Raw genomic sequence first — 26,607 nt, 5'->3', positions numbered from 1 at the left:
GAAAAAAACGGCATGCAATTACTGTAAGAGGTCAAAACAAAACAAAAAAAACAGCGAGTCCCTGGCCATCCACAACGGGAACTTGATACCCCTCTGCTAACCTTACCAAACAGTAAAGAGTATGAAAATTTTTACAGCTTATATTTATCATATAAAACAGAGGTCAAATCAACACTTTTTTTTTTTTTTACTGTGTTAGCGAGAGTATTGTTGTTGGAGATGTAGGGACGTGACGATTCTGACGGTTGTCAGAGATCAGGGGATTAAAGAGACATGAAAAGGTTCTCGTCTGACGAAACTGACAAAAAAGTGTTGCCCCCTCTGGCCACCGACTTCCACCTCCTTTGTGAAGATAACGCTCCCTCGTGAAGGAAAGCTTGTCGTTCACGGCTCTTTGGAAAGTTCTCAGGATGATGTTGTTCTAAGTGGGGTTTTTTTTTTTGCACTTCGCTTGCGGTTGCTTCATAAATCTTACAAAAAAATGCTCATTTAATCTCGCTGTAATCTGATGTAATCCCATTAGTTAACATGAAAAGGCCAGCCGAGTGATCAGCATTTAAATGCGTTTGATGTTGAAAACTGGTGTCAAATTAGTGTATATATCTTTGATGTCACAGCTTGGTGTGGAACAACTTTAAAGTATCAAACGTGGAAGTTTCATTCAGCGGTCTGACATCGGTGCATTAGTCGCCGAGTTTTGAAGAGCATTCCTGTGTTTCTGGTGGTTATGCGCTCTGTGGTTGGGAACTCGCTGTGATTTCAGTCTAATTTGGTCCACCTAATTAAATCTCCGCAAGACGTCCCTTCCGGTTTCGCAACGACACGTCTCATTTTCTCCCCCTCGTTATTGCGTGAGTAACTCTGTCCTAAACGAATTACGCTCGAAAAACATCCCCTCCTCGGTCTCCAGCTGCAGAAGTTAATTTTGTAAATAAGCATAGCTTCAGCCGCTCCTCTCCATGGGCGGATCAGACCAGTCATCTAACAGCAGACTGAAGTGGGTATTTTGAGGACAGATTGTGTTTGAAAAGACTGTGGTTGAAAAGATATGATTTGACAAGATTCCTTTGAAGATGGAAGAACCTGAAATACTCTGAGAACTGGCAGGAGAAGTCGTGAGGCAGACACCTAAGGAGTGAGTTTGGTGAATCCGGCGAGAAACGAGAGATGAAGTGCCATTGGTCGTGATTTTGGGAACTGTGTCGACCAGAGCCAAGAAAAAGGCTCAGACTGAAAATACAGACGAGGAATATTCTGAGCATCACCACTGCTGTCGTTTCTCTCTCTCTCTCTCTCTCTCTCTCTCTCTCTCTCTCTCACTCTCTCTCTCTCTTATTCTCTCTCTCTCTTTCTCTCACTCTCTTTCTCTCTTTCACTCTCTCTTTCTCTCTCACTCTCTTTCTCTCTCTCTCTCTCTCCCTCTCCCTCTCTCTCTTTCTCTCTCTCTCTCTCTCTCTCTCTCTCTCTCTCCCTCTCTCTCTCTCTCTCTCTCTCTCTCCCTCTCTCTCTTTCTCTTTCTCTCGCTCTCGCTCCCATTTTTTCGCACTACCTTCTTCCCTTTTCACCTTATGTGAATAAAGCAGATTTTTTTGCATTTATTCAAATATACGGTATCATTTGTTATACTGCACATGTATGTATGTATATGTATGTATATGCCAGTGTAAAATTCTTAATTCATCCTGATTCAAACAACCTGTGAGGTGAAATTGGCATGTTTAATATGCATGTTTTGTTCGTTGTTTACCTTGTTATTTTGTAAACTATTCCTAGAAAAATAATATTTTGAAGAAGGGCAAGATAATTCAGCCTCTTGTTGTCTCTGATTGTAGCACGTGTCTCAACGCTGATCACTCGCCCCGGCCTGCGTCGAAAGGCAAGAAAAAGAAGAAAAAATCCGACAGAAAACGAAGGAGAGAAAGGTTAGTCCAGTGCATATGACAAATTGTTCTCCAGCGAGGCCTGGCATGAAAGCTATTGCCATCTTCTTATTTTCAGAGCTATTGGACAGAAAGGATGAACTGTACAGAGAGAGAGAGAGAGAGAGAGAGAGAGAGAGAGAGAGAAAGAGAGCGAAAAAGAGAACGAGAGAGAGAGAGATTTTATCAACTGCAGTAATAAAAAGGGGAAGAAGAAAAAAGGTGTGAGGAAAAAAGACAGAGGGCAAATATTTTCATAACTGCTGTGATCTGTCAGGTCTCCCACCTGCAGTCCATCTCCGCTGAGGAAGAAGAAGAAGAAGAAGAAGAACTCAAAGAAAAGAAAGAGGCGCAGGTGCTCTTCCGTGGGTTTTTTTCTGTGTGTGTGTGTGTGTGTGTGTGTGTGTTTGTCTGATGACCTTTAACTGATAGCGACGAAAGATCTGTCTCTTGAGCGCTCGTATTCAAAAAAAGCACATTTTTGCCTTTTCTCTCTATCTTTCAGGTCTGCATCTAAAAAGAGAAGACACAGGTGAGTTTGTGTTCACTGCTAAAGTCAACTTTTTTTACAGTTTGTACAAAAAGACGTGGTAACGCGAGCATATGAAATTATTTTGTTCTGTAAACTTCTGTGTAGGCGCATGCTGTTAAGTCATGATTCAGTGTCAGTTGGCCAGTCTCAGATGACTACTGTCTGATATGTATCCTCGCCTGTCCCTGTCCCTGTCCCTAGGGTAGAGCAGAGAAAAAAAAAACAATTAACAGGAGTCAGTCGTAATGTGGATATGCTCTCGTGTTCTGCTGAAGTGTTAGTGGGGTCCATATGTCCAGAGTTACATAATCTGTCCCCACCCGTCAATGATTCTACGGTTTTCACATCATTTTTTCACTCAAGACACAGCCAAGATCACAGCTGTCCTACTCTCTTTAGGTAATGACACCAGAAATATTGATCCCATTTGAAATTACGTGGACCTCGTTGCTGTGAGCGCAAACACAAACCGCTTTGCTAATTAAAACGTCACCCTTTTGAATTTTTAAAACATGAACGTGTAATAATTGAGGCTGTAGAGCTTGTGTGGATAAACACACGTCCTAACTTTGACCTTAATCCTGACCCAAGCCATAACTGTAACACTAACCCTGACCCTAGCCATGTGCCCCACACACACGATCACAAATCCGCGCGTGGAAGTCTACACGCGGACCTACACGGCCCCACACGTGGATACGGCCATCCGCATACATGGGCTCATCCCCCGGCTTTGATTTCCAACTCTGTTGCCCTGACCCTCTCACTGACCCTAAAACTCACCTACCCCTGACCCCGACCCTCACTTTCACCCTAATCTTAACCCTGTCACAAAGCATGGCTACATGACTAACCCATAACTACATCAGAAACCCTGATGCAATAAACTATAAACTTAAGCCTAGCCGTGACCCTAACCCTAACCCTAAATCTAACCATGACCCTAATTCTAACCATGACCCTGAGCGTAACCATAGGACATGAAGACATGAAGTTACAGTTTTACATCTTCATCCTCATGCCTGGCCCTGGTCACAAACCTACAGAATGGGGACATTATACTTCCCAGGTCTATTATATAACAGATGTGAAAGTATAGACGGGTATTCTGTCCACTTCATGGATAAAGAGGAACCAAATTTGCAATCACCGTGAGACGCGCAGAGCTGTTGCAGTGGGCCTTTGTTTTTGAAACGGGGAGACTGAGGCGTTGGCATTGAGCGGCGTGGATGTCCGTTTGTCATAGTTCATAAATATTTCATTACATTTCTTTTTTTTTTTTTTTTAACAGTGCTTCATGCTCCAGACGCAAAAGAAAGGATGACAGAAAGGATGACAGAAAGCATAAAAAGAGGTTGGTCATTGTTTTTCTTCTCTCTCCTCCAGAATCATTCCAGACTCCAGACACATCCTGCAGGATTGTAAGCACAATACTTATATTATTATTTTTTTTTTCTCAATACATTTTTATTCAGGTCTCACGTAAGCCTCTTCATAGGTTATTGATTTCCATCATCTGTGTAAGAGTGGATTTTCTTTTTTTTCTTCTCTTTTTGTGTGGATTGTGCAGTATACGCACAATCGAGAAAGACTACTGTTGTAGTTCTCACAGCAGGTTATAGTTTTGTAAACTGAATTTTTTTTTTTCTACCTCTGAGAGTCACTTTTTTCACATTAGGTCCAGAGTGTCGGCGGAGAGTCTTCAATAAGCCTCTCCCAAAAAAAAAAACAAAAACAAAAACAAAAAAAACTTAGTTTAATGGTTGTCTCTGAAGTGAAAGTCTCTTAGATTATACTTCAGGGCAGTGACACTGTACGAGGACAGTGTGCTTTTTTTTGTGGGAAAGTACCAGAAAAGGTAGGCAGGAGAAAGGAGCAAAAAAAAAAGAAAAAGAAAGAAAAACAGCCAGTGAGAGACAAAGATAAACCAATTTCATGCCGGCAGGCTGCAAACACTGCAGGCTTGGCTGAGCAGCAGAGTCCCTGTTCTGACCTTGTGAAAATACAGTAGCAGGAGGTGCGGACTTCACTCCAACGCCTCTCGGGTTTCGCTCTGGCCATATGGTCCGAACAACAACCGTCTTTGGTAACGCCGTAACGCCCAGTAAAAACCGGAGCGGCCACCGGCTTGTGATTTGAAACGTTTCTTTCCCAGCTGCGCTGTAAAAGCAAAATGATTGTTGGCAGCTGAGAAACTGCAGAAACATAGCAATTTCGTGCGAGGGTGTATCATTTAAGGGCGATGTTCTGGTGTGGGCTGCAACACGAGTTGTTATACAAAAGACGACGCAACGTGCAATCGTCCAAAAATGAGAGCAAACTGCTGAATTTCAGTTTCCAAAATAACTGCACCTTTTACTCTAAGAGGCAGGTGCCAGCCAGAGTCTTCCCCCTTTAGAGTCTTGGTTACTTTCTAAGGCCCTGTTCACACCTTGCGTTAGATCCGATGTTGGTGATCCAATCACAGGTGGACAGCTCTAAAGTACAGGTGTAAATGCGTCCAATGCGCATCGAGTTCACATCGAGATCCGATCGCTCAGACCACAATGGGAGGTGGTCTGGACCGCGTATGACCATATTCTTTAGCAGTGTAAACGCGAATGCGAACTCGAACCACATTGAACGACCGCCTACTCAACTGACGTCTTCTACTTACGCGGAAGTACAGACTTCGCGTATGTACTCATTCGCACGCCAGCGGTGTCATATTAAAGTGCGACAACATGCAAAATGGATATTGTTTTGATTTCTTCTTCTTTCTCTTATTTTAATCTGCGACAGACTAGGCACGGGAGGTGCATTGATGCCTCCCGCCGATTCAAAACAACACTGTTTAATGTGAAAAAGCTTAACGAAGCTCAATGTTCCAAAACTACGATCAATGACCTCCAAATTTCTCACGGACAGCTCTTGTTAGACACACCTCCCCCTGTCAAAAAATCGAAATCGAAATCCTAGAAATATGGTCATTATCTCACGTCAAGCGTTCTCCTCTCCATTGACACCCATTAGAAGGAAACAGCTTAACATGGCTTAATGTCCCAAAACAACGATCACTGATCACCAAATTTGTCTGACATCTCACATGTCATGAGCACTATTTCCTATCCAAAAAAAGCAAAACTGAAATCCAATGAAAGAGGTAACGTGTTGGAAATGATGTAGGCTCCTATGTGTTTATTTGCATGTAGAGCAGGGAAGCGACATCTGATCGCAAGTGGCCACTCAAGACACGGATCCTAAAGTCAGGTGTAAACAGACGTACTTCAAAGCTGTCCACTTGTGATCGGATCACCAAAATCGGATCTAAAGCCAGGTGTAAACAGGGCCAAAGGGAGTTTTTCCTCACCACTGTCTCCTTTGGCTTGCTCAGTAGGGGTACTGGGTCTTGTATAATGTAAAGCTGCTTTACGAAGTCTCCTTTAAAGAGTGCTGTACAAATTTGAATTCACTTTGAATTGAACTGAATTGAATTGAATCAAATCGAATCGAATCGAATAGCTGAACTGAACGGAACTGAACAGAACTGAACGCAACTGAACAAAACTAAATGAAATTGAATTAAATTTAATTTAATTGAACTACTGATACCGGATGCTTTCTCTTAATGGGGTACAGGCAATATGCTTATGATGCACTCACGCATGAGCTGAAAATTAAAACAAGTATAGTAAGAGAAAATTATTTTAATTTTAATGAATGCCTACTCACACTTTGGAAAAGATTCTTTAAGAGAGAGCGAGAGAGAGCATTGAACTGTTGGAAGCCACCAAGCAGTTCAGAGCAGTAGAAATAAGGACGCAGTAAGCTTTAATTTGTTTTCACTTTTCTTTTCCTCTTTCATCAAGAGTTTGGTATTGTTCATTTGTATTCAAAGAGTGACCGCAGACCTTTGATAAACAGGGTGGGAATATTTCCACATTGTTTATTTGAGTGTAAAATTACCTTGTGCAGTCTTTCTTAAATTGAATGTCTCCTCAGCACCGCTGACATGTAGCATCGAAAAAAGCATTTTGTTTGTGGCCCTGTAAAATTATGGGCTGGGATAAATAACTAACTAGCTAAATAAATAAATAAATAAAAGTGTTTGGGGTTGTTTTTTCCAAAAGGCAGGTGCAGGGCGTAGCCTCCTGTTTTGTGTTTCTTTCCGTGATGCTGTAAGGGAACTCTTTGTTCATTTGTCTGGGTCTGTCCACTTTCTGTGCAGGTCAAGGCATCGCTCTCGACGAAGGCAGCGCTACCGGAGGTCAGAGGTCGAAGTTTCGGTTTGGCGCTCCTCCAGCACGGAGAGCAGGTACAGAGAGAGAGAGAGAGAGAGAGAGAGAGAGAGAGAGAGAGAGAGAGAGCTCAGACAGTTTCCCATTTGTTGTTGTTTTTTTTTTTTTTTTTTTTAATCTTATCTTCACCCACTGCCCAGCGTCCTGACACTCAGATGACTGATAACGTTCGGGGTGACTTTCGCAACCGTCGCTCTAGGCGAGCGGGAGTGTGGTTGCGGTGGGGGGAGGGGGGGGGTGGTTTGGTGGGAGGACTTTTATCAACAGAGTGCAGCAGATGCCAAACATTCACTCCTCAGATCAATGGGCTCATGAGAGGAATGGCATATGAGATCATGCCCTTTCGGAATGTCATATTTTCCGGATGGATTTCTGGGAATGCGATTCTGAGTTACTGACCGAACACAACTGAGGGAGCGCAAAATGAATTGGACAGAGATTCGTGGGGTAAAAAAAATGAATTAATCTTACTGAGTAAATTTATGATTGAACTAAATTACTAACGAAGTCTTGCAGTAGTAGTCCTTCAGGATGTGGTAGCTACAAGGTGAATACCAGGAGATGTATTGAATCTTTAAAAAAAATAACCAACAAAAACAACTGCTTGCTCTCTTTATACTGAAAAGGAGTAAAATCAGTAGCCTTGTTGGACATAATATTTGAATCGCGCAATAACATCTACACAGTGCATAAAAACATCTGTACAAATACAGTAGCACGAATGTGAAGGGACACATCAAAAAGGGTTTTAGATGCCTTCAAGTTGACTTACCCGCATAAGTGATGCAGTCTGGGATACGTATGAGACAGTGTCCACATTCCCAAAGTTTAAACTGCCAAAACGCTCTTTGAACATTTAATTACAAGACTACTGATGACTTTTACGAGCTGGAGAAACCTAGGGCGGAATTTTTGAAGGGAAGTGAAGTTGTTGTGTTCAGGTAGTGGTAAAGGCAGTGATGTTTAATATAATAATTCATTTTCATGAAACTGCTTTAGAGATGTAGGTCACAGCTGTGTTAAACTCTTTCTTTCTCATTCTCTCTCTCTCTCTCTCTCTCTCTCTCTCTATTTCTCTCATGCATTCCCAATTTCCTTATTTATTCGTCAGTATTTTTTGTTTCAGTCATTCACATGTTCATTCCGACAAATCAGCTTTTTCCCCCCTTGCTTTTGGAGAAGTCTCAGGTTTCAAATTGAAATAATCTTAAGCCAGAGATGATTGCTTTTAAATCCCTCTGCGATCTCTCCATTATTCCGAATTTCCTCTGGATATTCGGCGGAAGATGTCATTATAGAAATTGAAAGCCGTGCAGCTTAACACAGTTTTTTTCCACCAAAAGAAAGAGGAAAAAAAAGAAGAAGGAAGGAGTCCGTTGAAAAAGGACAAGGAGAACAATTGGAATCATTTCCATGTATCCATGGATACCCTTGGCACCTAGAGAGCAATTAAATGGAAATAGCATTTTGAGCTAATACGGTGTAAAGCCATTTTTATGCCTCCCTAGAACACACTATTAAAAGCAAATGGGAGTACAGCTGCAATTGGTCTCTGGAAACACCTGAAGTTTAGAAATAGGCCCCAAATATCTTCTCTCAGACCACTGTCAGGGTGTGAAACTGTTGTATGATTAAAGGGCTGACGCTTTTTCCGCCCAAAAACTTGTCATTGTTGTCTGAATAATAGCAAGTATTGTACGTAACAATCATATGTAACAACGCTGTTGAGAAGTTTCATCTGAGCACAACTTCATAAAAAAATATGATGAAATATGATGGTGGTGTTATGCCTTAGTGTGTGTCTGATACTTGTTAATGAGTGAACTGAAGATGCCCAGAGAGCAGCGCCTCTGTTTGCCAGCACCAGTGGTCTGGTCATTAAGGGCCAAGCCAAGAAGTCTAAGCTCATCTGTCTGTGTTCCCAGGAATCATCTGTCCAGATCTGAGGAACATTCTGGACACCCTGCCAGACTTGGAGAGGACGTCCACCTGTCAGTTAACCAAAGAGGGTTTGAATGGGGGTCAGACGTGCCCAAGTTAGCCAATAAAATTCCCCCCAACTGCAGTGCCAACCCGCCCAGAAACTCAGTAAGTTTTGCTGGTCGCTGGCTCAAACACCAAAGGTGATTTGTTGTTTTTAACTTTTTTTTAAAAGGTTATGTATAATGAAGATAACATTTTAATGATGAGAATATTAACACTTAATTACATCATAATACCCCCTCCTGGAACAAAACATTCTGTTGTTTAATTTTTTTAGCCATTTCCCATTGGTTTACATCTTCTTTCACATGAAAAGAACTGAAAACTTCCCCCTAGGTCCAAAGGTTTTTGCGAGAGTAGTTTTTTTTTATGTTGTTGTTTTTGTTTACGGAGCCTCGATCAGATAAGAGTATAGCCTCACATTTCAGCATCCAAACGTGTACTGATTCATGGGGGTTTTCTTTTCTTTACGGCTGTATATTTCAAGGGGTTTGGAACCTGATTTACATTAGCAAGGTCTGACTCACGTTCATTTTTCGTTCAGGTGACGGTAGTCATTTGGTTCTCAACACCGGTTGTACAACGCCGGTGAATGAATACATTACTGTTGCCTAGCAACACCTCATGAGTAAACCCTTGATTACTCAAGTGCCCTGTGACCCTGGACCTGTCTCTGTCACTTGTGTGATCCGATAAACTCCCCCTCCAGTTCAGTCTCCCCTCCGGACTTTGGCCCAGATCAGAGGGACGTCTACAGGATTACAAATATCTGTCCTCATCCACAGTCTTAGATCCAGTCTTCGATAGCTTGTTGTCTTTAGATATTGGTAAGGATAACTCCACGTAAATAATACCAAACCGGGCCATATGAGGTACGGCAGTTTTCACAGACGATAAATTATTATATTTCCTCTTTGAAGGCAAAAAATATGAATTTGTTCTACAGGCTAAGCTTCAGCTTGTGTCCACGTAGTGGTTTGTGCTTGCCCAAGCGTGAAATGTTTTTCATTTCTCTCCAGTAATCATTAAATTATGGTAATTACATCCTCAGATGTTTTTTAAACACAGGGCAGAGTTTGCCATTGAAGTAAAACAGAATGCATACTCAACCATTCAGGCTGTAATAAAGCAGTAAGTCTATGGAACTAGATGCCGTGATAATTCATATTAAATCTTTTTTATTTTGGTGCATTTTTCTGGTGATTAGCGGGCATATTAACATTTCTCGAAGATTTTTTTTGATTGAATAAAAGCTTTCATTGCCGTTCTTTTAATGTTTCATTGTTTTAGGACAACTTAAAATGAATCCCTGACAGATACTTGCAAAATGGTTCTTAGGGCAACAAATAGCATTTTTGTCTCATTTGCACATAAATGGAAAAGTTTTTTCTGTTTGTGTGATTTTTTTTTGTTTGTTTCTGAATGTTTGATTCCCAAAGGGGCTACTTTGGGGATTTCTTTCAGTCCCTTCAAAATAAAGCATTTGGCAAATGGGAGAGGTGCGTATTGATCTGGAACGAACACCGGGGATGTCTTTGGTGTTGTCTTCATTTTTTTTTCTTTTAAAGAACTCCAGCAGAAACTTCTGAGTGAGGCTTTCAATCATATCTAAGTCAGTTGAAGACAGCTCTTATTGTGCCAAGGTCAAAATTCTTTATATGGCGGGTCCTGTCTGGCTACGAGCCATTGTTGACTGGGCATGGTCTATCTAAACGGGGAGGGATTTCTCTCTTAGTGAAATTGAATAAAGTAACATCATTCCCTTCGGCAGACTCTTTAACACCCTGTTAACTTTATCTGTCAATCACGAGAACCTTAAGTAAAAAGAAAAACAGCTCATTTAAGGAATAAGGAAGAGCCTTTGAAGATAGATTCTCTGTGCTGTGATGGGAAGAATGCCAGTCAGAGATCCAGGAAGCGAGCAGCCCCTCCTTTACAGAACGTTTAGATTGTTCATGGAAAGCACAGAGATGACACAGTCAGAAAAAAAAAAAATTAAAAAGAAAAGTTGAGCCTCACACGAACCACAGTTTTGTTTCTGTAGCAAGAGGTTTTTCCAAGAAACTTTTCAGCAAGCCTGTTTCCCTTACGTACTGCCTCAAGAGGCTTTCCCTGGCTTCTTTCAAGAACCATTTGGGGTCAGCGATCATTTCCCCAACCATTTCGAGTGTGCTGATCTGATTATCAATCACAGACAGACAACCAACCACATTAGACACGAGTCAAACGAGACAAATCAAACCCGCTGACCCCGGTCTGATCTGGTACCTCGGTATTCAAATGAGTCGTCAAGCGTTTTAAAGGACGAAAAGTGGACCCAGGGCTTTGAGCAGGCGAGAAAACGGGGATCATGCCAGTAAGTGGCATTTAATGGCATTTGGGGTTTTTTTTTTTTTTTTTTTGAAGAGAAGGTTAATGTTCATTTTTCTTGCAATTCTCAACTCTAATGATGCACTTATGTTACCCGCTTTCCCCTTTTTCTTACACCTTACCTACTTAAGGAGGAAATCTTGATTGGTAAGTCGATGCCATCCACAGACTTAGGGTTTTTACTGTAGGGCGCTGGTGGATAATTAATCTCTTCTTGCAGGGGACAGAAAAAAAGCACCAGAGTATCCTATTTTTCTGAGGGCTTTTACGTAGTTAGAGTGATGGAATATCTCTTTGTCTGCAATTTCTTTTCATTTCAACATCCAGTTTATCCATTTTTGTGATGTTTGTTCAATGTTCTCGAGAAGACTTTCAAATTGGGGGTTTCTGTTTTCGTTTTTTAGTTTATTTTCGTTGTTTGTTTGTTTCGTTTTCTCTCGTTCTTATCTCTTCGAGCTTTAAAGCCGTTTTGTAGTTTCTTCACTGTTTTTCTCTTCTCTGATCTCTTCTCTTTTCTTTCAGAAGTTTGTTTCACTCTAATGTTTCTTTTTTTTTTGGTTTCAATTTCATTAGGTTTTGATTTATTTGGTTTTTAGCTTTTTCTTTCTTTTTAGAAGTTACTCGCATGCGACAAATTTGCATGATATTCTGATCTCTCTGAGTTCTCTGTCCCAGAGTTAATTCTCTCTCTGTGTTTTGTAGGGAAAAAAAACATGCCTTTGTAGATTATTCACAGAACATCGTTCAGGCAGCTACTTGAACCCAGAAACTTCTGTCTCCCCAAATAAAGCAACCGTCCATCTTTGTCTGCTTACAGATTGGGCCTTCACAGCCTGGGCATGGGATTTTAAGTAAACAAACAGCTGTCCTGGCCAATCAGAACAAAGGGCAGCCTGATTATGACTCAGGAAATGATACGTCCTCTCCGCCTTCGTCGAAAACCGACGGCTCGAGGTTAAATGTCAACGGGGACAATAAATCCACGTCTTTGGAGAAGCTGAGGTTTATGGATGGGGATAGCACTTCAGATTCTGGGAATTCTGTGACCAGTTATGTGTCCCTGTCAAAACCGGAAACCTCAGAGAGTGACTTGTCCGCATCCATTTTCCGCAAGAACAGGTAAGGAGTTATTACCCTAATTGTAGCGTGTATTCCTGTGGCGGAGCAGGAATGTTGATTTAATACTTGAGGAATACTTGAGGTTCTAATATCCCAGTCATGGCCATTATGCTCTTGGGCTATACACTTAATCCCACATGACTTCAGACCTGTCGCATCATGGTGTCCTCGCCCCAGCACTCAACCCAGCACAAGTGTACTTAATGGCCTTAATGTGGTTTTTAAAGCTTAGAAATAAAAATATAAAGTATATGCTTTCCTGTGGGATTGCTTAGTCACAGCAAAGCATCATGAACACCATCACAGACAAGCCAAGCCATGGTCCTCGTGGAGTTTCTTCCGCAGCCTGACGTTTTTTCCCCCACCATCATTATAGTGACCGAACACCCGTTCGTGGCGCCACAGTGGTTGGTAATTCAAGACTTGGCGTGACCGCTACGGACCGGAGTCTCTCCCCGCCGCCGTATTCCAGACACCGGAGACGGTCCTCCTCCAGCCGTTGCAGGAGCTTCTCCTCCCGGAGCTCCAGATCCTCCTACCACCACTCCCGGAGTTCATCGTTCTCCTCTGGAAAGAGGTGGGTCATGGAAGTCCGTGCCTGCTGCTGGGATTGAGTCCTTTTTTTTTGTTGTTGAGCGTCTTTAATAACTAGAAGTTTACTCATGTGACGCTGTACTATATCTGAATAAAATAAATAATCCCTTTCTTATGTGTTTGAGGGAGTTTGGGGTTTTTCTATATTTGTCATTTTGTATAGTTTACGCAATAATTTCATTATAATTTTGATTTCATTTTTTGTTTTATTAAAAAAGCAACCATGCTAAACTCTAACTTTTTTTTAACAATGGTAAAGCTATGAACATTAGCCAATATGTAGTTTGTAGTCAAGATTAGACAGAGACTAATGGATAACAAAAGAGTCCATGTGACCATGTGACCATGTTCTCATGCCTCAAGTTCACTTCAGCATCGTTTCTATGAAAGCGTTAGATATTAACCAATGATCATACAACACAAGCCTTACTAGCTGAAGCCACAGACCCAGGAAAAGTATAAAAATCCTTTGGGAGTTTTCAGTCTTTGAGCTCCTAGGCCCTAAAATGAAGTGTCCTCTACTGTTTTCAAACCAAGGACTCAACTCGCTTTGTCTTAGAATCTCCAACATTATGTCAAATACATAATACACGCAGAAGAAAGCATATGGTAGATTCTCGATTTGTATTTACTTATGGACTGTGCATTCACATTGCATAGCATGAGAGACAAAAAGGCCATGAAATGTCACATGATCATAAAGAGAAAAAAAAAAATAGAATTTGTTAATTACACTCAGTGACCAAACTAAGGGTAAGTTAAAAGCTTAACTGGTTAATAATTGCTTTTACCAGTATCTGAATTCAGCAGTAGGCAATGTGCATGATTTAATTTTTTTTTTGTTGAAAATAAGACATTTGTGTTTTTCTTTTTTTGTTGTTTTTTCTTTGTTGTAAGGTCATATTCGCGTTCTCTCAGCTATTCACCAGACTCGAGGAGAGGGAGTGTGTGTAGCACAAACAGCTTCCGCAGCCCAAGATACTGCAGATACACTCCAGACCGGTGATGAGAGCATTATTCAATCTGTCTGGAAATACTACATTGAAACTGTCTTGAGCAATTATGGCTTTTGAAGTTGACAGGCTGAGATTTAACTGACATAAAATTTCTGTTTATGTAATAAAAGGTAGAGGGTGTTTTTTCGTTGTTGTTGTTGTTGTTGTTGTTGTTTTTGTTTTGTTTTGTTTTGTCCACCTTTGAGAAAATCGGTTTTGCACCCTTCTCCTTAACTGTATTTTTTTTTTTTTTTGGTGCAATAATGAAAATATTCATCCAGGTTGAATGTAATTCTCACTTTGTCCTAGCCATCTGCTAAATATGTAATTTATTCATCAATTATAATATAATAATAGACTACATTCTGACAGAGTGAATGTGTTCAACCACCCATTATTCACTTGTCAGGGGCTGACATCTGTGTTTTTATCTCTCTAAAGAGCTCGAGAACGAAAAAGAGGCTCCAGCTCCGGCATGAAGGGCTCCAAGCGCAGCAGGAAGCAGAGCAGAAGAAGGCCCTACTCCCCCATAAGGAAGAGGAGGAGGGATTCCCCTAGTCACTTGGAGGCTCGAAGAATCACTAGGTCTTTTATTCTTTTGTATTACTCTGTTATAAAAACGTAAGAACGCCTACACGGAAAAAAGCCTCAGTGGTGGTTGTGTGGCAGACAGTCAGGTGCAGGATTTCAACCTTTATATCACCCTGTCACAAGTGCATCACGCATGATGTAATCGAGTGAGCGAAAGTGCCCGTCTCCTCCAATGCTGTGATGGACCTGATTCCTATCAGCCGTAGACTACGCGAGAGTCAATGGGGAGTTTAAGACTAAATTACAGTAATGCAATTAAGTTTAACAGTCAAGATATGCGCTTAAAAAAACTGTCTTGTTAGATGAAAAAAAAAAACCATTATAAAAATGCGAACTGAATATATTTAAATGGACTTTTTGCTCTGATTGATGCATTGTAATTTTAGAGACGTGAAATACCAATTTTTAAATTTTTTTTTCTCCACAGTGCCAGAAAAAGGCCCATCCCCTATTACCGCCCCAGTCCTTCCTCAAGCAGTCGCTCCAGTAGCCTGTCCTCCTGGTACAGCCTGTTCTCCCGAAGTCGTAGCCGCAGCCGCAGCCGCAGCTGCAGTCGCAGTCGCTGTCGGAGTTACTCCTCCTACAGGACCTACAGTCGCAGCTCGTCCTGGAACTCCATCTTCGGGAGTCACAGCCAAAGCCGTAGCCGCAGCCGAAGCCGGAGTTATGACTCGCTGACTAGCTATAGCAGGGGGCGGCGCTAAACCGCAGACTGAAAAGAAATGCACTTTGGGTCCAAAGTGATAAACGACAACACAGCACCTTCCAGGTCTGTCACTGCTTTAGATGGAACCAGAGTTGGTCGACAGAACCACAAGTTCCACTTTATCTGTCCTGCGTTAGATGAGACTGAGTATTCCATATTGTTGCGACCTCTTTCCATCATGTTTTGTTGAAGAGCAGTGTGGTACATTACTCTGAACAATCCCGTAATGATGAAGAAACAGATCCTCCCTGCATATGTCCATTTAAATTCATAGAGGACCTGAACTGGGACCCTGAGGGACTCTCTTGCGCCAGCTACATTGACTGACATTTTGCTTAGAGTACATTTTACCACTCTCTGACAGGTAGTATCTCAACAACAGCAACACGAAAAAAAAGAAAATGCTCGAAGGAAAAACCATGTATTGCATCGGTAACGGTTTTAGCCATGGGCTAGTCCTAAGACGCCTGCGTCACGTCCGCGCTTTCTTTGAAAAATGCATCCGCCTACGGCTCCCGTCGGCAAACACATGGCCCATCAGCTCAAATGCCAGCTTTATTTATCTTCTGTTTGAGTGGAAAACAATTCAAATGTCACTGGGTGAGGAGGCAATGGCTGACGATCAAAACGTTGCTCAGCGCTTGGCCGGAATTCCATTCGGAGCCCATCTGTCCGGAACGATGTCACCAAATGTGACAGGCTGCTGATCCAGTGTCATCTTGATGAGGAAGTAAAACAGTTTTTGCGGATTTGAAACGCGGTACCGCTCGTAACATGTTTACGAGCAGGTCAGTGTATTCCCAAACGCTCCATGAATTATATCCTGAGAGGACAAAGCCAAAATGATCCTTTAATCTTCACGCTGTGTTGTTCTGAAGCCAAGAAACCATGTCTATAGCTCACAGCAACATCTCAATCATCAAATGTCGAACTTGAGGGGTTATTTCTGAGTGTGAAAAAGAGAGAACAGTTCTTTTTTTTTCTCTTACACCCGATGAAAAATTGACTTTGATTTGATGAGAAGGATTAGATGAAAACACCTAATGAAACGTTATCTGTGAAAATAACACCTCCCCTGGAATTTCCTGTTTTTGTCAGTGATAGCCACATTGCAAGCTCTGAACAGTTTAGGAATGTCCCAGAAGAGTTTACCATTATGAAAACGGGAGCGGGACCACTTGAATACTTTGCACATGTTGGTGTAGTTTGTCTTACCTGGGTATAATCATGTCAGGGGCACAGGAGCACACTTTAGGAGGACATTTTAGTCCTGCGTAAGTATCTGGAAGCACTGAATTCATTCTGTCTGGCACACTGGATTAAAATGTGAGTGAAGCTTTGCACATGTTCAATTTACATTTAAAAGCTGATTTGATATTCATATGTAGATTATTATTATTATTATTATTATTATTATTATTATTATTGTTAGTATTATTATTATTATTATCTTCAGTATTTTGTACTGTTTCGCTGTTTTATTTACTTGTTAATTTATTTGCATTTTTATCTGTTTAAGTTATTTGAATGTTCTTTTTGGTCGTTTATCACTATTTATTGATGGTGCAATGCCTTTACTTTGAAAGACATTAATCCATGTTCTGTAGTATTTGTTTTCCATTTTTTTATGTTGTTTTTTAATTATTATTGTTATATTTATATGTACTGTTGATATTTTTGCTTTTTGATTGTGTGCTTTGGAAGAACATATAAGCCTGTTAAGTGTTATTACTGTTCTTTATACTATTTATTTTAAAAAATGAACAGAAAAGTATGCATTTTTAATTATATTTTCATTATATCTTTTGTTACTGTAACTGAGGCTCTGTGTTGCTTGAATTAAGCTGTAACACTAATGGTCACGTATATTTATGTATCAGTTCAACAGTTATGAATAGTTGCCCTCCACGTACATAAACACACCCAAGCGCACCTCCATTATAGCCATGGGTTTTTCCACATATTACATGTGAAAATGAGAAAATATCAGCAGACATCAAAATCGAACTCCAAGTGTTATAGAGTATGATAACCACAGCAGTCGGAATAAGACAAATCTCCTTATAGATCAATGCAATGGCAGCACAAACAAACAAAAGAAACACCAATGAATGACACCAATGACACGCTACTGGGGAGAAAAAAAAACAAAAAAACAAAAAAGTCTGCCAAATTTGTGTTGTTTCTGCTTTAAAAAAAGAAAATGTTATTGTGTTGACATCTAAGCTTAATGCCTCCTCAGACTGCTGCTCCTCTCTTTTTCTCTCAGTTCTCTGTCATTATATTCACTGAACGCTTGTCAAATCAAAAGGCATGATGCTCAAAGGTGTGTTCTCTATGCATTGTAAATAGTCAGACATTGATGTGCTGTGTGGTTTTCTTACTTGCACAGAGGATCGTTGAATAAGGCAAAGGGGTGGGGGGGGGGGGGGGGGCGGGGGAGAGGACTTGACAGTTGTGCAATGTTTTTGAAGATGAACCTTGGCTACCCCTGTTCTCCCTCTCTCGACATTCAAATTAGCACAAAAATATAATCATGTACTGAATATGTATTGTTGTGTAAATATGAATTTGTCTGGTGTTTCTGCACAGAGGAGTTGGGTGGCTTTATTTTACATTGGGATAATGGTGAAATTCCAGACTGTTTAGCTTTGGGCTGTCTGATGTAGATCTTTTGTCCTTTTAAGTGTCCTCTCAGTTCTACAAATGACAAAACTAAACAAATGCACTGTATATTTGCATTAAACGGTATGAAATAATCAGAATTTAAATATATGGGTTGGTTGAATGAAGAAAGAAAACAAAATATTTAGCAAGTTTTTACTGCTGTTACATGAGCTATTTATTTATTTTTGTTTGTTTATTTATTTATTTAAGGTGCCCTCGAGCCTTGGCAAGTCTTGCTGAAGACTAAAGAACTCAAAAAAAGAGTATGGTCCATTTGTATGGTTCCATTTGTACCTGCAGTACAATGTAATGGCTCAGTCTGGGATGGGACTATGAGTACTAGAAAGAATTCATTGGTCTGCTGGAATGTTCCGTTTCAACCTGAAATTTGAAAAACTTTTCAGGGACACCGGGACTGAATAAAAGAGAGCCAAACTTAAAAAGTCCAATGAGTAGCCTAAACGTTAAGTTATATTGATTTCTGAGAGACAAACAGTTCAAGCTTATTATTTATATTTGGGAGTCGAACAATCCCAGTAAAAAATAATAATAATGATAACAACCGATTGGCTGTCTAGTGAAATGTCCTCATATTCACCATACTCTAGTAGCCTATGTGTTGTCAAAGTGCATTGTTTACATCCAGTAGTAATCACTCCTCGACTCTCTTGTGGACAAACATCGCAGAATAATCCTCAGTTACACGAGACAGCTAATGATATTAAAGGGCGTGGCCCATGGTCTCCTGCATCACAACTGTACCATTCTTCTGTATGTGTAGTCCCCAAATTCAGGGCGTCTCTCCCCCATTCTCCAGTTTTGTCTTCCCCTGTTGTCTGAGTCTGTAATGATACTTAAAAAAGTCACAAATAAATTATACGCTATTTCAAACCTTGATGTCATGTACCTTTAACGTCACTGTTGGTTTCGTGCTGAAATTGTGAGACATGTGTTGTATATCGAACCCTCTGGAGAGACGAAAAATGACTTGAGGGGAGGTGAGGATTCCAGGGCGTCTTTAAGACGTGTCATCCTTACGTGTTTGGAGCGCTATAATATGTGTTTTATATGTAAACTGACATCAGCTGGAACATGTCCGTTGCCCTTAACTAGCGCCCTGCTTTCCTTGTCGGTCATGAAGAGGTGCGTTATATTCTATTAAAAAGTCATGAGTCAGAGGGAGGGGTGTATGTATGTCAGAACTGCCCCGAAGAACCATTCGCAGCCCCCTGCTAAACTTGGACGGAGGAGGGTCTTTAGTCAGCTGTTAAGTCGCGCACTTTCTGGACGTTGTTGTCTGGGAGTTTCGTGGTAAACTGGCAGATATATAAAACCGACGACCAAAGCTTTGTGGTTGTCAGTAAACTTCGAGAATAGGCAACGACAGATCACAAAAGAAACTTCAGACGGTATTTACATATTTGGTGGTGCGTAAACATGTACTTATGTGTCCAGTAGGCTAATCAATGTTACTGTAAAACGTAAACTGCGAAAAACACAAAGCAGGGAAGTAATTAATTTGTGGTGGATAGTCATTTTTGATACTGGTCATCTTATTGAGAGTTCGTTGCAGGTCATATAACGAGTTTTCCAGGAGAGATTGCGCAAACTTTGGTTAAAGTTTAGAGGAACTTTCAACTTTGTTCTTTGGCTGTGGTCGCTATGGCAGAGGGAGACTTCTACACTATGGGCAGCAGACAGAGGATTCCCAGAGATCCGTTTCGAGAGCAGTCGATTGCTTCACGCTTTATGGACGATGACTTTGGAATGATGCCTTTTCCCGAAGATCTGTCTATGGACTGGCCCGACTGGGCCCGACCTAGACTTAGCACCCGAATGGGCGCGCCGTGGACCGGCTCTCTGCGCCCGGGATTCCCTCGCACATCCATGGGTGCTTCTCCAGCCTATAGCTCTAGGTACACTGAGCCGCGCAGCTTGACTCCAACGAACCCAAGGGAGCCGTGGAAAGTTTGTGTGAACGTACACAGCTATAAACCAGAGGAGCTAAACGTCAAAACCAAAGACGGTTTTGTAGAAGTATCAGGTGAGGCAACTTTAACAAGATGACAACTTAAAAAAAAAAAAGTATTATTTCGTTACGACGGCACTATTCAATGACCCGTCCTTACAGTCTCTGACTACTTCATCAGCCAATTATTGTATCGATATGGGACGTGTTGTATGTACATTGATTTAAAGGGATACGTCTGAACTGGGCTAAGTCTCTTGTCACACAGTGTCGGCATGGCTTAAGTATGGCAAGGCACGTTTCCGTCACTGTTTGTTCATACTCACTGTTCTTCACAAGGTTAACAGTTTCCTCAAAAAATAATAGTTCCAGACTGTTTTAATATCTCATAGTCAAGTAGACTATTCCAGTGCAGGAGCCACTAGGCCTCCATCATGACTTGCAGATAGTCGAGAGATCTTGTCACAGTCAGGCGCGCACCTGCTCGCATTCTTTAAGGATCGCTCACCCGCCTTGCAGTGAACACGGACTAGTTTTAGATCCATTCGAGGCATGTGGCACTCACGTTCGACACTGCGACCGACTCCTCGTTCTGTTTTTCCTACTCAGTTTCAGAAGACAGCTGCTTGAAAACCTTGTAAAATAGTGGCAGCTGGGTCTTCGTAAATGCCTTCTGGCTTTTAGGGAAGGTGTTTTGTTTTTTTTCAGAAAGACATTTTAATGTGCTGAGCTCTGTGCGAAAAAGGGGGCCACACCAGAAAACAAGGTCACATGCGGGTTAAAAAACAATGATAAGAGACGGAGGGGGGGGGGGGGGGGGGTGTTTTTAAAATTTTTTTTTTTCAGGAAAGGTTTCAACTTTGGGCTTAGATATGACTGTATTCTAAATTGTGTTTCATCATTTAAATTAAAATGACCCAAGGACTAGAATTGAAATTTATTCGTTTCAGCCATTATCCACAAAACAAGGACCAAGTGTTTGCAAATACCATTTGCATCTTCCTTTAAACCTAAATGCACTATTTAAGTAAGAACATTTCGATCTGAAATAATGACAGTGTGAAACAAGAGAACACTCCTGTCTTTATAGCTTTTACACAGTTAACAACATTAGTCCACCTTTGTTATGCAGTCTAAAGTCTAAAGTGGACTGGGCCCCCCAGTAAAGCTTTTTATAAGCACATCCAATTGCAGTTGGGTCATTCAGTCAATGAGAAGTGGGGGGGGGCTGCTGACGTCTCTCGACCTCATTCTAAAAGTGGTCTGGCTAATGTCCCTGCCTTGTCAAAATGAAACACAGTCAGTTCTGCCTGCACAGAGAGAGAGAGAGAGAGAGAGAGAGAGAGAGACTAAGAAAGGGGGAGAGAGAGAGAGGGGGAGAGAACCCCTCGCAGTAACAACTAGCGCGTTTTCAGTCTCTTGCTTGCCTTCTGGCTCCAGTGTTGGAAGAGCTGAGTGCTGAGTTAGACTGAGAGATCTTGAGTGATTAGTATTGAACCACAGCTCTAGAGTGATTGTTTGAGGAGTCAGATACGAACCTCTTCAGTCATTGGTCGAATGATACCTCTCAAGTGATTGGTGAAGCAGTTTTTGATTGGTGGAGGGACTTCCCTAACAATTGGCCCTGGGTTTGTACCCGTGAGGTGTCGGAATCTGGCGTGTTCATATGAGAAAAGGGTGAAGGAGGGGGTGAGTTGTTTCAGCGATCGCATTGTCCTCAGCGCTTCTATCCAGCACTTTCTATGGCTGAAGAAGCCACTGGGGGGGGGGGGGGGGGTAGGATTGCACATAGCTCATCCAGACAGAGAGGGTGTGGTGCGTATGGCATTTAGAGCTAGCGAGCAGCTGCAGCCTAGAGCCCCACACAGAGCCTCCAGGGTGGGTTTTAAGTCAGCCATTCTGTCCTTGGTCTGGCTCCGTCCAGTCCCCTAAACACTGACCAGTCTTTAGCCTCTGCAAACATTGTTTGTGAACTCAGTTTACAGTTAGAGATAGAAGAGCGCATGGAAGCGGCAAACCCCGGCTGTCTGCTGGCTCGGATTCTGAGCTTTTCGAACCATTTTGACACCAAACAAACAGACGAAATTCATTTTTTTACTGTGGTGGTATGGTCAGTTATAGACCAGTTCCTCAAAGAACCCCGAAATAGGGATGCACCTGTGTATTAGAATCCACTTTTTCTTTTGTTTCAGAGATCTGTAGAACCCGCTCCCAAAAGGAGGACATGAAAGCTGTAAAATTCTTAACTTTGGATATTTTTTTTCTACAGCTGTAATCCATGTTTAATTTGTTGTCATGTTTATCTGTTTACAGGGAAACATGAAGAAAAACAAGATGAGGGAGGCATCGTTACAAAAAATTTCACAAAGAAGATCCAGTGAGTATCTGGAAACTTCCAGAGTTTTCTGACACAGGCTTTAAAAACACACAGCAGAACTCACTGTTCCCATAAACACTTGACCCTTTCAATTACCAGCCTGTCCTTTTAGAGTTTTAGTATAATCAACACACATTAACACACAGGGTTGTTTTAAACCAGTAATAAGTCGATAATTATTGATACGTTGCATGTAAAGCCAAGACTCTGAGAAGAGTTCTCACCAAACAACGATTTTAAGAGCTCTGCCCTCAACGAATCATGTAGCAGTTTAAATCTTTATTTAGACATAAAACTCTGCAGAGAACGGTTTCTGGTTTTTTTGACAAGCGACACTAAAAACACTTCCCTGTATCACCAGCGTTTCACCAGAGTGTCATCTCAACATCGTTTCTTTCCCTACTGCTAATTAGCAGTCAGTTCCCCAACAGCATGGCGACTCCTTATGCTTCAGCGTTGATTAACTGGGATCTTTCAGAGGCTGTTCTGTAGGTACCCGGCCACACCCAAAAATTGTTGGACGGAGGTGGACATGCTGTAAACATGTTCAAAGAGATGACAGTGGAAGATCGATGGCCATGGTGGTTACACTAATTATTCTGCTATTTTTAGTCGGTTTTAGTCAGAATCAAGCTACAAATCTGGCTTCGCTTTTGCGTTTTGATTTATGTGTGTAGCTGATGACATCTTGCGCAACTTGCATTTTGTTGCATTTCAGCAGAAAATTCCGGCACGCACTAGACCTCTGTGTCTCACATCATCACAAATTCATCTGGAAAATCATCACCGTCACCTGGTTTTTGTTTTATCTCTCTGACAGCAAAAGCCCCATTCAAGCCCATGTAGTCCTCACACCCTCCTGCTATCCCCCTCTCTCCCCTATTTCCTCCTACAACAACCCCCCCCCCCCCCCCACCTTCTGTCAGCTGTTGTTCCCCATTTCTGATATTGGTGGGCTCCCAGCACTTTTACAGAATCAATGTGAGCGATAGAAAAAAAAAAATCTCGTTTTTGACAGAGGTAAACAAAAATTCAAGCGGTGACCAGATAACGTCCAACCGAACGCCGCCCGTCTCATCCAGCAATCGGCGTACGTGATCAAATTTTCTGACGGTACAATGATTACGCGCTCGCTGTGCCTTGTCTTTGGCGAAAAGCAAATCGAGATTTCAACAAAGACGCCATATGGATTGTTCGCTCTCAAAAAGCTACACAGAAGGAAAGAGGCGCGTGTCTCCAGTCACTCTATTGATGTTTAAGATGCTGGACTTATGCTGAAAAGCTGTAGCACTGCTGTGCTAATTGGATGAAGCGTGGGCACAAACCCTGTAAGTGGCCCTGGCAGTTTATTTCAGCTCCTCACAGCGACCGCTTGGCAGGGTTCTCGGAAACTCCAGCATGGCCATATTTGGGCATGCTGCTTGACAAAGCTCAGAAGGTTCTCTCTCTCTCTCTTTCTCCCTCTCTCTCTCTCTCTCTCTCTCTCTCTCTCTCTCTCTCTCTCTTGCTCTCTCTGACTTGCTCTCTTTCCCTTTCCTTATGTCTGCTGTGGACAAGAGACTTATGAGTTCTGTCATTGACAAATGACTTATTTTAGCACATTTCAGCTGGGACAGTAATGTATGAAAACCAAAAACCAGAGGGCTCTGCGCATTTAGAGTTCAGGAATTATAAAGCGCTTCCAGATATGTGCTCATATCTGTTATGCATCACGGAATAAAAGTGCTGATCAAGGATCAGCACTCCTTGATCCATATAACTGTATTTCATGGGGTTATGAAAGGCGTAAACTGATCCTAGTTCAGTCCTTTTGCTCTCTGAAATGTAATTCATATGACCCGTGATTCAAACTTGTATTTTGTAATGGCAGGGCAGGTCTTTTTCGAATGCCTTGGCTCCCGTTCCCTTGTACCCTTCTTTCTGGCAATTCAATTGGCCAAAGCAAAGCCAAAGAATCTTCTCCTGAATGTTCTCTGGTGGCGTCTCTCATAATGTTTCACTCCATTCAGATTTATGGCCAACATGACACAATGACACAATAATGACATGACACAAGGGACCATCTAAAAGTACTGGGACACAGCCATCGTCGTATCCTCACGCAGCAGCAGACCAGTGGAGGCGTTTTTGTTTTTTCTTTTCCATTTTTTTTTTTTTTTTTTTTTTAATCAGGTGATTTAATCGTGTCCAGAAGAACTTGCGCCGATTCTCCTCATCTCGCCACATATTGGTTGGTTGCTAATCTTCTCTTGCATGTAATAGGTTGATACCCCCCCTGAAAGGCTGAGATCGCTGGGAACTGTCCCCGCTGTCATTACATCGGCAGTTGCCTCTCTGCCTCGTGTGCTGATTAGAAAATGGGCAGATGGAAATTTCAGGCGATAAACTTTGCATCAGGCGGTGATTTATAATAATTGGGATCCGGCTTTATTTCCGAGCCCAACACCTGGAGCGAGACACTCTCTCCCCCCCCTTCCTCTTCCACGCCCCCCCCTCCCTCACACACACACACACACACACACACACACACACACACACACATAAGGCAAAATATGGTGGGCAGAACATTTAAATGGAAACCAAGAAATCTTTTAGGAGTTATCTTCTGGTTACAACATGCTCTTGGTTTGAAATACACTGAAACAAACTAAAAAAATCAGTTTGTTTAAACAAAACCAAGCTGTCAAGACTTTTCCCTACTTTTCTAAGAGGTTTATAATGTAGTTCACCTGTTCTCTGAGAGGTTGCCAAACATGCAAACTCACCAACACAATGCATATTACATTTTCAGATTAGTTTTTTATACTTCAAAGACCTTAAATATGCTAATAACATATGCAAAGCCTGCAACACATATATTGCAGTCGGTAATTAACATAACATATTAACATATACTGACATGTTTGGTTTTACCACCATGCAATTACTTTATATACTTATTTGCATATGATACATCGTAACTAGCGTGTTTCTACAAATTAACTTAGAGTACTTCCCTATGTAAGTAACTGACAGTATATAATAATTCATCATTATGTGAAATACAAGAAATCAGTGCGACATTATGTGCCGGTAAAGAAGTTATCATATGCTCAGAAAGTGAGGCTGTACTCTGCCATATTGCAGTGCCAAGTGTATACAGGATTTTTAAAGCGCAGGGTTCATCAGCTATCTTCACGAGGTGCACAGAAACGGCTTCGGCCAGCTCTAGAATCCGGATGACTCATCTCTTGTTTTTCCCATTCCTTTTCCAGGATCCCAGTTGATGTCGACCCCCTCAGCGTCTTTGCCTCCCTTTCCCCCGAGGGCGTTCTCATAATTGAGGCTCGAGAGACACCCCCTTATTACCTCTACAGCACCGAAGCCCCAACAGAGGAGATGCAGTCCGCTGATGCCAGATCCCAGGAGGGCAGCATGGCTTAAAATGCCAGAAAACAACCTTTCCCGTCTTCTTCAGCAGTATTTTACTGAGCGTCCAGTAAGGTGAAGATATGTTTTCCTTAAGATCTAAGGCTGTGGGCCTGCAGTGTAGGCCTTGGTAGATTCAAAAGACTCCAAACACCCCTGGAAGAACCTTACATGACTCTTTCGCCTCTAGCTCGTTCATGAGGTTTTGATTTTGAAATTGGTTTTTTTTTTTTTTTTTGGTAATTAGGTTTGTTTGGTTTTTTGTACCTTGTTAAATAATATTTGTGTGATTGTAATGAATGAAAGATGACTCTTAGCTATTAACAATTAGTTTTTATTTGTTCTCTGTTATCTATTATTAGGGTTTCTCAAAATCCATTCCTGGAGGTCCAGGGTCCTTTTTGGTTTCAACCAAGTCTGTATCAACCAAGCACTGCATTATGTGTGCGGTGAAAGGGTGCAAATATGTGTTGTCTCCAGGTTTCAAAGAAGCCTCTAAATAGGAGGTGAGGAGAAAAAAGGCAGGACTCTAAACCAGTTTGGACTGGATTTGACAAACCATGCTCTAAAGTACATAGTACATACCTAATCATCCCATGATAGCCACTTTGTTTGTGTTATCTAATGCTATGGAGTACAGATTTGTATCGCGACAGTGGCTAAATTAGCATCTTCTGGCACTGACGTTATGTCTATTCCCCAAAGATAGCCAGTGCTCGCCGCTGTTTCCCTTGCATCATAGGAACATATCTGGTCATTAAACCATATTTGGGGTGTATGACAGAATGACTGTTTCTTCCCTCCGAGGCACAAGTGGAAAAGCAAATACCAAGCGTGCTTTTGAAGCGAGCAGCCTGTCTGGTTCTACCCAACGGACACTGCAGTGTGTTCAGCCTTCCACAGAGGTCACGGTTCAGAGACCTTTTCATGAATGCTACCGAGAGGTTTTCGAAGGGTCGCTTTTTCAGGGTCGATTAATTCTGTTCTGCAAGTCTTCATGTTTATCATACCTTGTGAAAGAAAAATGAAATTCTGTCTTGGTGAGAGTACGGTGTGTTTATAATAAATTTGAATGTGCCATTATTTGCTTTCTGTTCTCT

At 41.6% G+C, this 26,607-nt stretch overlaps 2 protein-coding genes across 4 annotated transcripts in view; both read left to right on the top strand.

The window, feature by feature from the left end:
* Nucleotides 1-15,084, top strand: part of srrm4 (serine/arginine repetitive matrix 4) — a 43,164-nt gene extending 28,080 nt beyond the window's left edge. Inside the window, exons 3-9 of the mRNA XM_030791735.1 lie at nucleotides 1,833-1,922; nucleotides 6,659-6,745; nucleotides 8,669-8,816; nucleotides 11,899-12,200; nucleotides 12,577-12,777; nucleotides 14,231-14,374; nucleotides 14,808-15,084. Coding sequence (XP_030647595.1) covers nucleotides 1,833-1,922; nucleotides 6,659-6,745; nucleotides 8,669-8,816; nucleotides 11,899-12,200; nucleotides 12,577-12,777; nucleotides 14,231-14,374; nucleotides 14,808-15,084 — 1,249 coding nt within the window. The remainder of the gene's footprint in view (nucleotides 1-1,832; nucleotides 1,923-6,658; nucleotides 6,746-8,668; nucleotides 8,817-11,898; nucleotides 12,201-12,576; nucleotides 12,778-14,230; nucleotides 14,375-14,807) is intronic.
* Nucleotides 15,085-19,019: 3,935 nt separating this feature from the next.
* hspb8 (heat shock protein b8) lies at nucleotides 19,020-26,590 on the top strand. Of its 3 annotated transcripts, none has more exons than XM_030791989.1 (4): nucleotides 19,020-19,180; nucleotides 19,423-19,797; nucleotides 22,036-22,099; nucleotides 25,354-26,590. In XM_030791989.1, the coding sequence occupies exons 2-4, from the start codon at nucleotides 19,440-19,442 to the stop codon at nucleotides 25,520-25,522; spliced, it is 591 nt and encodes a 196-aa protein (XP_030647849.1). In that variant the 5' UTR covers nucleotides 19,020-19,180; nucleotides 19,423-19,439; the 3' UTR covers nucleotides 25,523-26,590. The 3 variants fall into 3 exon arrangements, with proteins under 3 accessions (XP_030647849.1, XP_030647848.1, XP_030647847.1); XM_030791988.1 differs by having other exon boundaries at nucleotides 19,327-19,797; XM_030791987.1 differs by lacking the exon at nucleotides 19,020-19,180 and having other exon boundaries at nucleotides 19,191-19,797.
* The last annotated feature ends 17 nt before the right edge of the window (nucleotides 26,591-26,607 follow it).

Source organism: Chanos chanos, chromosome 14, assembly GCF_902362185.1.
Source record: "Chanos chanos chromosome 14, fChaCha1.1, whole genome shotgun sequence".
Taxonomy (NCBI): Eukaryota; Metazoa; Chordata; class Actinopteri; order Gonorynchiformes; family Chanidae; genus Chanos; species Chanos chanos.
The sequence above is the reverse complement of the archived record's forward strand: the minus strand, read 5'-3'. Positions and strand labels throughout refer to the sequence as shown.